This window comes from Lampetra planeri, chromosome 52 (assembly GCF_965212315.1).
Source record: "Lampetra planeri chromosome 52, kcLamPlan1.2.h2, whole genome shotgun sequence".
NCBI classification, from domain to species: Eukaryota; Metazoa; Chordata; class Hyperoartia; order Petromyzontiformes; family Petromyzontidae; genus Lampetra; species Lampetra planeri.
In genome coordinates this window covers 2,918,830-2,933,564 of record NC_136158.1, presented here as the reverse complement: position 1 = coordinate 2,933,564, position 14,735 = coordinate 2,918,830, and the positions used below count along the sequence as shown (strand labels likewise).

The window sequence follows — 14,735 nt, the reverse complement described above, 5'->3', positions numbered from 1 at the left end:
CAGAGCGTTCTATTTATGGGCGCGGAGCAGAGATGGAGCTGGTTAGGGGGGGGGGGGGAGCGATGGAGCGGAGGGGGGGGTAGCGGCTGGTGGCCACGGGGATTAGGGGTACTCTGTGCTTTGACAGGTGGCTCAAGAACGATGGCAGCCGGCTCCTCCAAAATTACGGCACCCCCCCCGCCGCCGCCGCCGGCCCAGATACGCGGAGGTATTTTAACGGACGGCACAGCTGCGGAATTAGTTCATTGAAATTCGGGCCGTTCCGGGAATGCGCATGGATTGACCCGGCTCTGCTGAAAAACATCTCATCACGAGCACCGTTCTCTCCTCCCCCACTACCACCACCACCACCGTATTGATTTGTGCAAATTCAGCACAGGCAGTGTTGAAAAGTGGGCCACATGCCCTTCCCCTAGAAGGGGCAGCTCTCTAGGTCGCCGGTTGTGGAAGAGTAGGCCAAATACCATCTGGGGGGGGTTCTGTAGGTTACTGCCCCCGCCACTGCCATGTGTGTGGGAGGGAGACGTGCAGAACTTTCTCGATTATTACTCCTGATTTGGTTAGTGGGGTTTCTATGATCGGATCACCCTGCATACACGATGCACCATATTAAATGTGAATAATTATACATGTGAAGAAGTGCCATTGGCGAAAAATATCGCCTGTTAGATTTCCTTTAAGTGCGCCGTGTTAAAGATGCATATCTGTCAACCCCTTATCAGTGCCCTACCTTAAAACAGACCAATTCAGACCTTATTGGTCACCCCGTGCCCCTATAAATCTCAACGTTCATCCTGAAAAGTCCCATCACAAGGGAGAAACAGACAAATAGGCCAAAACATGTTTGCCCGTATATGAAACGGCTGTACGCCGTATGGACCTGAAAACTCTATATCCCTGACAAGAATACGGGTTAACCGAATGGGTTGACAGCTGTGTTGTCCAATGTGTGGCGGGTTTTTTTTTTTAATTCGTGAATTGTGCTTGAGTACTCACTGCTAACACAGCAGCGGCGTCGTCACCAAATGATTTGTTCAAACGTGTAAATAACAGCGTCACCCCTGACCATCGTTCATCATCCCTCCTCCTAGCGACGCATTGTGCCCAATCCCACTTAACTTTTATCGCAACCTCCGATCAGCACGGTTGGCTACGTACGGCGCGAAAGAAGTTAAACGTACATAAGTATGGTGCATTGTCTTTGAGTTGTGCGCCTTTTGGCGTCATCTGGTCCAACCCATGTGAGACTAGGCTCTAAGGAAAGCTGTCTCGGGTGTGGACCAATCAACTTCAAGGACAGTGCATATATCATCAGAGTTATGTTTTTTGTTTGCATTATGGCTGCAGGTATTGTGGTCTATGCAAACATGACTCCTTGTAAAAAAGGTGTCAGTTTTGTTGCCAAATAGAAGGGTAAAAAAACAATTATAATATTTTTTACTGCCAAATGAGGTTCCAATGGTGTACATAAGTACGTTAATAGTTTGGGTGACGTCACTGATAATTACAATGTAGTGGGGCGGCCAAGGAATGGAACGCATCCGGAGTGGACGTCCAACGGGGGAGATGGAACGAAAACCACTTCGCGTGGTGCAGGGGCTGCATGCATCGTTACATCGCAGGATTGCGAGAGGTGGTGCCGGCTTGGGGAAGCTCCCATCCAGCAGTGGAACGACCATGGCTTACAATGTCGATGATGATATTACACGTACACACACACACACCCAAAAAAAAATGTGCGGAAAATATGACGCTTAATTTATCTACGGTAACTTACCGACGACGACGATGATGACGTCGTCCCCATGACAACAGGCACAACCTTGTAATGTATTCTTCTCGTGGGAGCATCTGTGGCTGCTGCTAAGGGTACTCTTGCCTGGCTTGGAGTGGACGGGGAGGAGGAGGGAGGAGGGGGTGGTGGTGATCAAGGTAAGGGGGCAGCACTCACCTGGTAACACGCACAGATGTGTTCCAGCACGGAGGATAGAATCACGAGCCTCTTGCTCCAGCTGTGCCCGCCACCTGCGACGCGTTGCCTCTTGCTCTCTATCTTCCTGGGTTCGCTGGAAATCGGGAGCACAAAGACAAAGATTCCCCCGTGTAGCCTTAACAGACTGTTGGGGCAAGTGCTGTTAGGGAGCGAGTACACGCACACAACACGCGCCACATGTAACGCTTGCCGTTGTTATCAAAACGATGAGAAACTAAGTCGTCGGAACAGAAAGGTGTGTGCAGACAGGAAAAAAGAGATAAAAATACTAAACACACACAATTAAAGGTAAAGGTGCAGCTGTGAAATTGCTTGCTCATGCCATTGCTGGCAGAAGGGCCTCCTCTGCTAAAGGGGGGGCTCCGAGAGAGCCCAGCTGGATTGCATTTTGTAGATTCTTCCATGCTGACCAGACGTCTTAAATATATATACAGTATATAAAAAAGGGAAATTTGTGAATATGTGTGTCTGTTCGAAATGTTTATCATACTTCCCGACATGCAACAAACTTGAAATGTGGCATGTGGGTAGCTTCAGAATGTACACAATGCAAAAAGTATAAAAATAGACTTGTGTATTTTGGGGGAGGGGAGCGCAATAATGGGTATATTTTGCACGGCAAGTGACCGTGACGTCATATCTGTGATGTCACCCGCATGCGGCAGCGTCACGCAGTGCGCCTGCTGACGTCACGCATCCCCCTCCCCCACCCTCCGCGTAGGCCGTGTGTTAATCAAAGGTCGCAACCGGGTACCCGATACCCGTACCCTACCCGATACCCGGCTACCCATACCCGGCCGGGTACGGGTAGCCGTTTGCGACCCTGGTGCGGCCGGGTACGGGTACGGGTAGGCCGTGAGTCACTGGTGAGTAACCGTTTGTCACTCATTCCGGGTAGGGTACGGGTAGGGTACCCGTACCCGTACCCGGCCGGGTACGGGTACGGGTACCCATTTGCGACCCTGGTGCGGCCGGGTACGGGTACGGGTACCCATTTGCGACCCTGGTGCGGCCGGGTACGGGTACGGATAAGGAATCAAAACCCGTTTGCGACCTCTGGTGTTAATCCAAGACAAGAATCCAAGTCTCGGGCGAAACCGGGTAGTAAAGCTAGTAAAAGAAATAAAATAAAGGGATAGCCTTGGAAGAGGTGGGGGTACCCACACTTTATCCCCCCACAGGCAACCTGCCGAGTGATTGTAGTGTCCGCTTCGAATACTGCAGGCCGGGGGAGCCGGAAGATGGGAATTGAACTGGTGCCCTCCGAATTGCAAGTCCGATGTGCCAACCGTTACCCCAAAGCATCAAAACACAACAGCCATTCCAGCATACTTCCTTGCATGTGAAGATGACGTAACCATTTGCCGACATTCTGCACGCAGCCTTATTATGATGATCGAATCTGTACATGATGAGAAATCCCCCCGCCCCCATTATAACAGAATAATAGTACAGGCTGTAACACCCTAGGTTCCAAGTTTGAAACGTAAAGCCTTCCGAGAGCCATAAAGGCCATTTGCAACCCATAAACCTAAAGGCCCCTTTTAAGCTACCACTCCTACTCATTGTGCTGCCCACCGATCACGCCGAAAGGTGGGGGCAGGCGTGTGGGATGTAGGTGTTGGGGCAGGCGTGTGCACACGTGCGAATGGGAGCGGTGGCACAGTGGTTAGCGCACTGTGCTACGAACCTGGCGACCCGAGTTCAAAAACCCTGCTCCCACGACCATAGCCAGTGGTGAACAATTGAATTGGTCCTGGGTCTCCCCTAGGTCGACTCAGCCCTAACAGAGTAGGTAGTGTAAGCACTGTGGGGGGGGGGCAAAAGCAGTCGGGGCGTGGTGCTGGCCATCTTCTCATCAGCCATGTTGTTGTACCATGCCGGCCTTCATTAGTTGCTACTTGCAAACAACATTTGCCACAAACGTCTGTTGCAGGCTATACGGGGGATCTTTGTCTCTTATCCAGGAATGCTCTTTAGGGAGAGGTAATGCCTCGTTTTACAAGGGGGGGAGAGAGGTGGGTTCCCGGGGGGACAGCAAAGCAAATTGTGCAAAAAAAATCCACCGTGTAAAAACAAGGGCTTAAACACGAAAGGCTCATAATCTGTCATGTGCAACCCACTGCTGGACGAATGCCTCCGCAAGCTGCCACCGCTGCCACTTCTCAAGATCTTGCGATGTATCAATCCACCTAGCACCTGAAATGGAACAGATGTAATTGCTCCATCTCCCCGGCTGACGTGTTTAATGAAAAAGGGATGGTAACTAAAAATGTTATACAAATCAATAAAAAAAGGTATAACGTTAAAACGTTTTAAATAAAATAATAGCGGATGCTGTTTCTAAAGACAGCTCTGATATACGTTAACGCATGCTGACGTCACACACTGGTGGCAACAAGGTGCAGGGCAACTTCTGATATAAGCACACTACGAATATAAGCACAGCTGGCACAAGCACGTTAACTATATCTATTCCAATATAGTAATAGGTTTTTACCCTTTCAACTGGTACAAAAACTGACACCTTTATACAAGGCATCATGTTTGCACTAACCACAACACAAGCAGTCAAAATGCAAACAAAAAGAAACAACTCTGATAATGATATGCACTGTGCTTGAAGTTGATTGGTCCACACCCGAGACAGCTTTTCTTAGAGCCTAGTCTCCATTGCTGTTGGACCAGATCATTATCAGATTTGTTTCTTTTTGTTTGCATTTTGACTGCTTGTGTTGTGGTTATTGCAAACATGATGCCTTGTATAAAGGTGTCAGTTTTTGTACCAGTTGAAAGGGTAAAAACCTATTACTATATTTTGCCACTGGTAAAGGAGATGTCTCATAGTTTATCTATTCCTTCTAGTTTATAAATCTGTGGTGCCGAAATTATAGCACAGAACGAGAGAGTCAAAAAAATGTCCCATAAGCATCCCTCGGGCTTGTATCATGTGTACATTTCCCTACAGCGCAGGCTGGCGCAATGCATAAGGGATGGAGAGAACGGGGGGGACACCAAGACTCAATGGGCACGAAGTGGACATTGTGTAGATTTGAACGTCGCTACGTACAACACACACACTCTGTCTGGCTAACCAAACCTCGTTGAATTGAAAGCAGAATTGGCAGAAATCAACTGGGATACAGTTGGGACTCTGTTACTGGTGGGTCATGCCGTGCAAATAAAATGTCCTTTCAGAAATTTCGGCAGGGCGGTGCATCGCCACGTGTGTTAGAGAACGGCCCGTGGAAGTGGATATCACAGAACTGCGACGAAGTGACCTTGTTTTAATCCACACACACACACACGGGACACTTTCCCACACGCCTCGCTACACAGAGAATGTTCATCACATGCTGGTGCAAACTGATATTTATATTTCTAGATTTGAAGCTTTCGTGACTGCAAGGATCCATATTCTTAGGTTTTTTCGGTAAAGTCACGTAGGTAAAAAATTTAAATTAATAAAAGTAAAATACAAATAAAATAAAAATCACGACGTTTCGGAAGCAACTGTGACCGTTCCACCTGAAGACGGAGGCTTGTGTTGCTTCCGAAACGTCGTGATTTTTATTTTATTTTTATTTTACTTTTATTAATTTTTATTTTTTACCTTACGTGACTTTACCGAAAAAAACCTAAGAATATGATATTTATAGATTCTTACAGCTGGAATTGAGGCAATTTCAGTGAAACAACCAATTGAAGTGGACACCAAACTTGAATTTCAAGATTGCACAGAATTGAACCCAGGATCTTGGCGCTGCTGGCTCAAATTTCGATTTAAAGCTTCTTTCGTGACTGCAGGGATTCATCTTCTTGGTTCTTTCGGTAAAGTCACATAGAAGGGAAATAATACAATAATAAAAATAAAACATAATAAAATAATTCTCACGACGTTTCGGCCACAACGCAAGCAGCCGTCCTCAGGTGAAGAACAGGTCTGTCGGAAAGACAGCGTCATTCAGACGCTGTCTTTCCGACAGACCTGTTCTTCTTATTACGTTTGATTTTTTATTATTTTATTATTTCCCTTCTACGTGACTTTACCGAAAGAACCAAGAAGAAGATGCTGGCTCAGTTCTCCGAATCCTCAGGCCCCCCCCTCCCCACCACCACCTCTGAACGACACAAAAACTCGGCACATTCATCAATAACACTGCCCCACAAATGGGAGTAACGGTTACATAACGGGTGACGTTTCTGGCAATGGCTCTTCATCACGGCAGAGAGATTGACGGGCCCATTGCCCGAAACGGAAGGTTTGTGTTGTTTGTGTTGTGCACCCAATGCCAACGTGGCATCACGGAACTTTCATTTGTTTCCAAACGCCGCACGTTTGTTCGCTCGGACCTTAGCTGGCACTTCGCAGCTTTTGACGTTTTTTCGGCACTGGGGCTGGATACTGATGGACTTTCCTTTCATTAAGATGACATCAGTGGTTGGGAAAGGGTTCCACGCATCTTCGCTGCGATGTCAGTGGCAAGTAAGGATTCAGAAGGCTGAAAGGGGACTTTAGTTATTCAATGAGTCATGTGAATAACGCAGGTGTGGTTAGGAGCAGGTCAAAGGTCGTATTTACTGCAAGGCAAGTTTTTGACTGGCTACACAAGCTGCTCTAGAAGAGTTACAGAGGTCAACGTGAGCGTTAGTAAATGTGTTGCTTGGGCAAGAGCAACAATGTCCGTGTTATTATCTGGATCGGCGAGCTACGAATTCAACAAAATCGACTGTGCAATTAAGTTTCTGCCATACGAGTGTTGGTGGCACACGCACGGATCCCAGGAATTTCATGGCCCGTGGGGTGACATTACTGACATAATCAGGAGGAGCTTGCCGTGGATGCGAGACGTCTGCAAGATAGAGGAGCAAAAGCCTACCAAGCATTGCAGTGGCACAGAGAGGTTGGTGACCATGGGAAGGAGCTCATAGTCCACTGGCTCAGAGCAGACATTTCAGCTGTCGGTACCGCTCAAGGTGACATAACGGGAGTGGTTCAAATTTTTGTTTGTGTGACCAACAACAGCGAACCATGGAGCCATTTGAATTGAGTGGGGTTATGGAGCAGTGCACTGTCATTGGCCGTATAAAAGGATCAGGACAACTACAGATGTTGCTTCCTTAAGCAGTACCAATCTGACCGTTGATGAATACACAAACTAGAGCTGGAGAGGATTAGGATAACGATGGTCAGATATTGGAACAATTCACCCCCACGCCTGCTGATTCATTTTTTTAACACTGCAGCGAATGGCAGGCATGGGGTTACTTGAACCCCGTGCACATGCGGGATATACGCGACTCGAAAATCATCAAATCTAACATGCACGACCCCACAACGCGCGTGCCGCGAGCGTGAGAGTCGATGCGAATGGGAGGTAAGTTGCACCTTTACAAGCAATGGCGGAGACAGGATTTTCAGGTGGGGGGGGGGGCAACCCCTCCAGCAATGAAAAATTATAGAGGAGTTGTTAGTGAGTAAGGACTTGTCCCTTGCTTTTTATTCGACGCGTGTGCGGCGATGGCGCAGCCATCGACCGAGGGTCGAATTCGAACCGCGTTGTGTGATCGGCAACGCGCTCGCTGAAGGTGTTTGCCTTCAGGGAAGTCGTGTACTGTATACGCAACTGCGCACAATTCTGTGAGTCACTTATAACTGATTTGCCGTTACTTATTGCCAATTATGGACTCAGACTTTTGTCCTATCATCTCATAGAGTCCCCGGCACGTAATAATACGCTACACAGTGGCAGTGGGGGTCGCAAAATGCCGATTTATTACTAATAAACCCCAATGATCCGATTGAAATTAGGGATTTTGATCGGATGATTGGGAGGGGCACGTGCCACCCCCTCCCCACTGGCTCCACCATTGTTTACAAACGTGATGATGATGATGGAAGGCGACTTACATTTTCCGCATGATGTCCAGCAAAAGGGCACCGTCAGCAAGGTCATTGTATTCGATATCCCCGTCCCCTCCTTTCCCCTCTGCAGTGCACAGCGTCTTTACCTGCGACACAAAACGATCAACGCTTTACACGGAGGCTTTTGCCACCAATATTATCCACGAGGGTTTTTTTTTTGGGTTGGATCGCGTAAATATATAAATGTGTCGTTAAACCCGCCACCACCCGACGCAGCCAATTAGTCAAGGTTTGTCACGTAAACGGAACGTGGCCAATTCGTTACTAGTACAGCACACCGGTGCGTTTGGGACTAGCCGTCGCCTGATGATGCTGGTTGCAATTACCGGCGATGCGTCGTATTCCAATTGTAAATGTTGTGGGTTTACTCTCCAACACACCGGTGTGCTGAACTAGTAACGGATTTAGAAAAAAATAAATGTTCACGACGTTTCGATTGCAACACAAGCAATCGTCATCAGGTGAAACTACAGCAAGAAAACTGCTGAAGTAGGCCTACTACAGAAACGTCGTGATCTATTATTATTTTTTCTTCTACCCACGTGACTTTACCGAAAGAACCGAAGAGTATGGATTCCTGCAGTCACGAAAGCTTCAAATCAAGTTTAGTAACGAATTGGCACGTTCTGTTTACGTGACAAACATTACCAATTGGCTGTGTCGGGTGGTGTCGGGTTTAACGACACATTTATATTGACGCGATCTAACCCCAAAAAAACCTCTATTACGGATAAAACAATACATTCACTTAATGTTCCGCTGCATAACGGCTTCCCCGGTCCGCATGAATCATAATCTTTATTTAGACTGCAGGAGAAATCCCATGAGCTATGAAGCTCTTTGTTAACAGATATCCACTCATAACGTTGCAACGATACAAAATAGAGAAAAAGCAAGTCACTAAAAATATCTAAAATAGGTAAAGTATATCAGTTCAAATTGCACAAGTGCACAAATTCTCAAGCGTGGACAAGGCAGCGAAAAAAACGAGCAAACTTAATGCACGGCTGGATGAAGGCTTCAACACGCCGTGAGAGTAATGGGGAGGGGGCCCCGATTCGGCCGTACTGCACCATGCTGGTCAAGCGAGCAGTGGGACAAGATGACACTTTGAAGTGTCAAGCTAATACCTGGTTCACCAGGTGACCAAGCGAGTCTCATGTTGCCATGGTTGACACTGGCTCACCGAAATGACAAAAGCCAAACAGATAAATGACACAGATGAATGAAGCAAATATACATCGGAGTAATAAGTACGTTGTAACGCGAACATTTTTTAATTTTGTACAATAAAAAAATAGAATTGTTAAATCATCAATGCCTCTGGTCCAACGATTCCAAAACCACATGCTAACGTTGAGGCGATGGTTGGGCATGTGGTTGGAATCGTGGGATCAACGTTGGTCTAACGTTCAACGTTTACTGGGGTGCAGTATTTAATTGAAGCACTGTCCCATCAGGAAACGTAAAACAAAAGTTGTAATTCTTATCAAAATCCATGGTGTGTACAAGTTCAGCCTCCAACTCGTATTCTCCACTTCTTATCATCTCTCTCTGGCGTCTCAATGTTTGTGCTCCGAAGGACCGTTGCTCGAAACGTCACCTATTGTCCATTACTTTCTTTCTAAGACCACACAGTGGAGTTATGTTATTTTGTTTGTATTATGACTGCAGGTATTGCTGTCTATGCAAACGTGACTCCTTGTAAAAAGGTGTCAGTTTTGTTGCCAGATAGAAGGGTAAAAAACCAATTATCATATTTTTACTGGCAAATGAGGTTCCCATAGTGTAGATGCTTGCCCCGAGCTCTCATACTCTGATGGTGCATTGTCTTTGAGTTGTGCGCCTTTTGGCGTCATCTGGTCCAACACCATGTGAGACTAGGCTCTAAGGAAAGCTGTCTCGGGTGTGGGCCAATCAACTTCAAGGACAGTGCACATTATCAGAGTTATGTTCTTTTGTTTGTATTATGACTGCAGGTATTGCTGTCTATGCAAACGTGACTCCTTGTAAAAAGGTGTCAGTTTTGTTGCCAGATAGAAGGGTAAAAAACCAATTATCACCACACAATGGTGTTTATTATTATTATCATTGAGTTTATGGGTCTCTATGCGGGTCCACACAGCAACAGTCCACAGCACTTGGAGCTGTTCCCTAGCTAGCTATGGTCCAGACATACATATTAGTTGCTATATTCTTAGGTTTTTTTCGGTAAAGTCACATAGGTAAAACATTTAAATTAATAAAAGTAAAAATAAAATAAAAAATTAAATCAAATAAAAATCACGACGTTTCGGAGGCAACACAAGCTTCCGTCTTCAGGTGCAACCGTCACAGCACGATAGCTGTATCACTTGATATAGCTATCACAACACTTGATACAGCTATCACAACAATTGATACAGCTATCACAACACTTGATACAGCTATCACATCACTTGATACAGCTATCACAACACTTGATACAGCAATCACAACACTTGATACAGCAATCACAACACTTGATACAGCGATCACATCACTTGATACAGCAATCACAACACTTGATACAGCAATCACATCACTTGATACAGCAATCACAACACTTGATACAGCAATCACATCACTTGATACAGCGATCACAACACTTGATACAGCGATCACAACACTTGATACAGCGATCACAACACTTGATACAGCGATCACAACACTTGATACAGCTATCACAACACTTGATACAGCTATCACAACACTTGATACAGCTATCACATCACTTGATACAGCTATCACAACACTTGATACAGCTATCACATCACTTGATACAGCTATCACAACACTTGATACAGCTATCACAACACTTGATACAGCTATCACATCACTTGATACAGCTATCACAACACTTGATACAGCAATCACAACACTTGATACAGCTATCACAACACTTGATACAGCTATCACAACACTTGATACAGCTATCACATCACTTGATACAGCTATCACAACACTTGATACAGCAATCACAACACTTGATACAGCTATCACAACACTTGATACAGCTATCACATCACTTGATACAGCTATCACAACACTTGATACAGCAATCACAACACTTGATACAGCTATCACAACACTTGATACAGCTATCACAACACTTGATACAGCTATCGTGCTGTGACGGTTCCACCTGAAGACGGAAGCTTGTGTTGCCTCCGAAACGTCGTGATTTTTATTTTATTTTTATTTTACTTTTATTAATTTAATTTTTTTTACCTACGTGACTTTGCCGAAAAAAACCTCAGAATATGAATTCGAGGACAACTCTGGGCCACCCCCTCGTGGGTCCGCAACAGCAAGAAGAAGCGAAGCAGCTTCAGCAACAAGCGACTCTTTAAAGTTGAAACACTCAGCACCCCCCGCTCCGCGCCCTCCACGCCACCCAGAGCCAGCCTCAGGTGACACAATGGACGGAGGACGTTGGAACTGCACAGAGTGGAACAAAGCAGCAGCAGGAGCAGCAGGAGCAGGGGCAGCAGCAGGAGGGAGCAGCAGCAGCAGGAGCATCAGGAGGGGGCAGCAGCAGCAGGGAGCAGCTGCAGCAGCTGCGGCAGCAGGAGCAGGGAGCAGCAGCAACAGGGAGCAGCAGCAACGGGGACAGCAGCAACAGGGAGCAGCAGGGAGTAGCAGCGAGGAGCAGCAGCATCATCAGCATCAGTAAAAGCAGCATCAGCAGCAGTAGCAGCAGTAGAAGCAGCAGTAGAAGCATTATCAGCAGCAGTAGAAGCAGCAGCAGCAGTAGAAGCAGCAGCAGCATCATCAGCAGCAGCAGTAGAAGCAGCGGCAGCAGTAGAAGCAGGAGCAGCAGGAACAGCATCATCAGCATCATCAGTATCAGTAAAAGCAGCATCAGCAGCAGCAGTAGAAGCAGCAGTAAAAGCATTATCAGCAGCAGTAGAAGCAGCAGCAGTAGAAGCAGGAGCAGCAGGAACAGCATCATCAGCAGCAGTAGAAGCATCAGCAGCATCATCATCATCAGCAACGTACCCACGCCACGAGAGCGCCGTCCATGAAGACGCGTGCCGGCTGGCCGTGCCGCAACATTTCGTCCATTGCCTCGTCTCGACTCCTCCGGACGACGACGACGATGAGTGGAGTTGGGGGGGGTGCGAGGCAAAGCGAGGCAAGAGGTCGCTAGGCCGATGGGGCCCCCCCACCTCGCCACGCTTTATGGCCGATCCACTTTGCCCGTTAAGCTACAGCAGCACATTGTGTGCGTTTCGTGTGCGCGTGTCTCTCTCCTCCTCCTCTCTCTCGATCTCTCGATCTCTCCACTCTCTCGACCTCTCTCGCCCGCGGTCGTCTTTCTCAGCACAGCGGACAGAGAGCTTTGCTGAAGCCGGCACGGCCTCGCCACCAAGCGGGTGACGGCCGTGGTGGTGATGGTGGAGGTGGTGGAAGCAGCAGCAGCAGCGGTGGTGATGGAGGTGGTGGTGGTGGCAGCTTTTGTGTGTGGCTGAGAGAGAGTGGGAGGGAGGGAGGGAGGCAGCTACGAGGAGGAGGAGGAGGAAGGGGGGAGTTAAGGATCTCCGCCCATTTCCCCTTCAAGAGTTGACTTTTGTTTTTTTCTCACACGCAGCGAGTTGGGGGGAGGAGGTGGTGATGATGATGATGATGGAGCGGTTGTGCAGCGGTTAACGCAGCGCTGCACTACGAACTCAGCGAACCGAGTTCGATTACCGCTCACGGCTCAACAGCAGTGATGATAATCTCTGGACCGGTTCCTGGGCCTCCTCCCCTAGGTAGACTCGGCCTCAAATGAGCACCCGGTGCGGTGTGTAAACATCGCCACTGGGGGAGACAAAGGCGGCCGGGCGTGGTGCTGGCCACCCACCCCTCGTGTGCCACAGTGCCGGCCTTTATGGGTGCTACTCGCTAACAGCACTTGGGGCCGTCCATAAATGACGTCACGTCCATAAATGACGTCACGCACCTAGGAGGGGGGGGTTGAGAAATGTGACGTCACATAAAAATGCGCAATTTTAAATAAATATAGACAACACGTTCCACTTAATTAAATCGACTTTTTAATAAATATTTTCTCCTACAACATCAGAGTGCAGCGCCACATTAAATACGCACTACAATGACAATAGTTTAAAGCGATTTGAAGCGTGTTTTATTTTTTTTTGGGGGGGGGGGGCAGAGCTTTGTGACGTCATATTTGAGGGGGGGGGGTCTGACTTTTTGTGACGCCTAGTGACGAAGGGGGGGGAGGTGTCAAAAATCGTCCAAAATCGCGTGACGTCATTTATGGACGCCCCCTTGCCCCTGTTCTTTATCTATCGGGGGGGGGTGGGTGGTGAGGGTTGATCTCAACTGCCATTGATTTTATTTCGAACGTTAGCGGCCTCTAGTGGCTGCAAGGGGTTGGTGGCGTCCAGCCGTGCAGATATCAACTCATTGTGCCCCCCACTCTTAGCCGTTGTTTGTTGTAGAGGGGCTTTCTGGATGTTATTGGTCTTCAAAGTCTCCCCCACCCCCCCCCCCCCCAAATTTGGGGCAGTTTGTCTGAAGATTCGGCCCACACTCTGGTAAATTATTAACATTATCGTGCGCTTAAAGTTTAACATTGTGTTCTTAGGTTTTTTTCGGTAAAGTCACGTAGGTTAAATAATTTTAATTAATAAAAGTAAAATACAAATAAAATAAAAATCACGACGTTTCGGAGGCAACACAAGCTTCCGTCTTCAGGTGGAACCGTCACGATAGCTGTATCAAGTGTTGTGATAGCTGTATCAAGTGATACAGCTATCGTGCTGTGACGGTTCCACCTGAAGACGGAAGCTTGTGTTGCCTCCGAAACGTCGTGATTTTTATTTTATTTTTATTTAACTTTTTTAAAAAATTTTACCTACGTGACTTTACCGAAAAAACCTAACAATATGAATCCTTGCAGTCACGAAAGCTTCAAATCTAGAATTTAACATTGTGGTGGTGTTTTTTTTTTTATAAGCGCACCAATCCGCCCCCTGTTTAAATAAAGTGACCATACAGAGCTGGCTGACGGACTAAAATTAATTGAGATGATTTTTATTCGTCGAGAGGTGTTTTTTTTTTTTTACAAATTGGAGATATTTCCCACGAACATTAAAAGGGCCATTTCCCGAAACGTCGGCGATTATATACACTGTCAGTTTAACACGAAGGCTTTCGCGACCAATATCTATAACGAAGATGTTTTTTTAGTGTTAGATCGCGTACATATCTCGGTAAACCCGCCACCATCCGACGTGACAACCCTTACTTTATTGGCTGTCGGATGGTAGCGTGTTTAACGACACATTCATAATTACGCGATCCGGTACTACACTCACACCCTCGTGGTATCCGCGATGACGCTACATCGCACGCCGTGCCTCTCGAGGGCCGGCACTGCATGTTGATGTTACTACACATATATGGGTTCTGTGTTAGCCTATAAGTCCTATGCTAATACTGTATGTAGAACTTCTTTCGCACCGTACGTAGCCAACCGTGATAATCGGAGGTGTGAAACATACGTGTTGTATTCGCCTATATCTCCCTATGCTAGTCAATGAGTTATATGCTAGTCTTTAGGTTATGTTCGTCTAAAGTCCTGTACCGTACTAGTTTATAGTTGTAATGCTCGTCTAAGGTTCCATGTGAGTCTATGGATCTGATACTTGTCTAACGATTCACGTTAGTCTACGGGTTCCATGTTAGTCTATGAGCCCGATGCTGGTCTAGAGGTTCTCAAAGTTCTATATTAGTATATGGTTCCTCCCTTAGTTCACCAAAATAGGAGGAAAGCAGGCCTTT

General features: G+C 47.0%; 1 protein-coding gene across 1 annotated transcript in view; it reads right to left on the bottom strand.

The window, feature by feature from the left end:
* The window catches only part of LOC144734687 (uncharacterized), a 59,662-nt gene extending 47,206 nt beyond the window's left edge, over nt 1–12,456 (bottom strand). The window contains exons 1-3 of the mRNA XM_078616990.1: nt 11,940–12,456; nt 7,905–8,005; nt 1,952–2,066 (exon numbers count right to left, since the gene is read on the bottom strand). Of these exons, the coding sequence (XP_078473116.1) occupies nt 1,952–2,066; nt 7,905–8,005; nt 11,940–12,005 (282 nt within the window). The 5' untranslated portion in view covers nt 12,006–12,456. The remainder of the gene's footprint in view (nt 1–1,951; nt 2,067–7,904; nt 8,006–11,939) is intronic.
* Nucleotides 12,457–14,735: the final 2,279 nt, after the last annotated feature.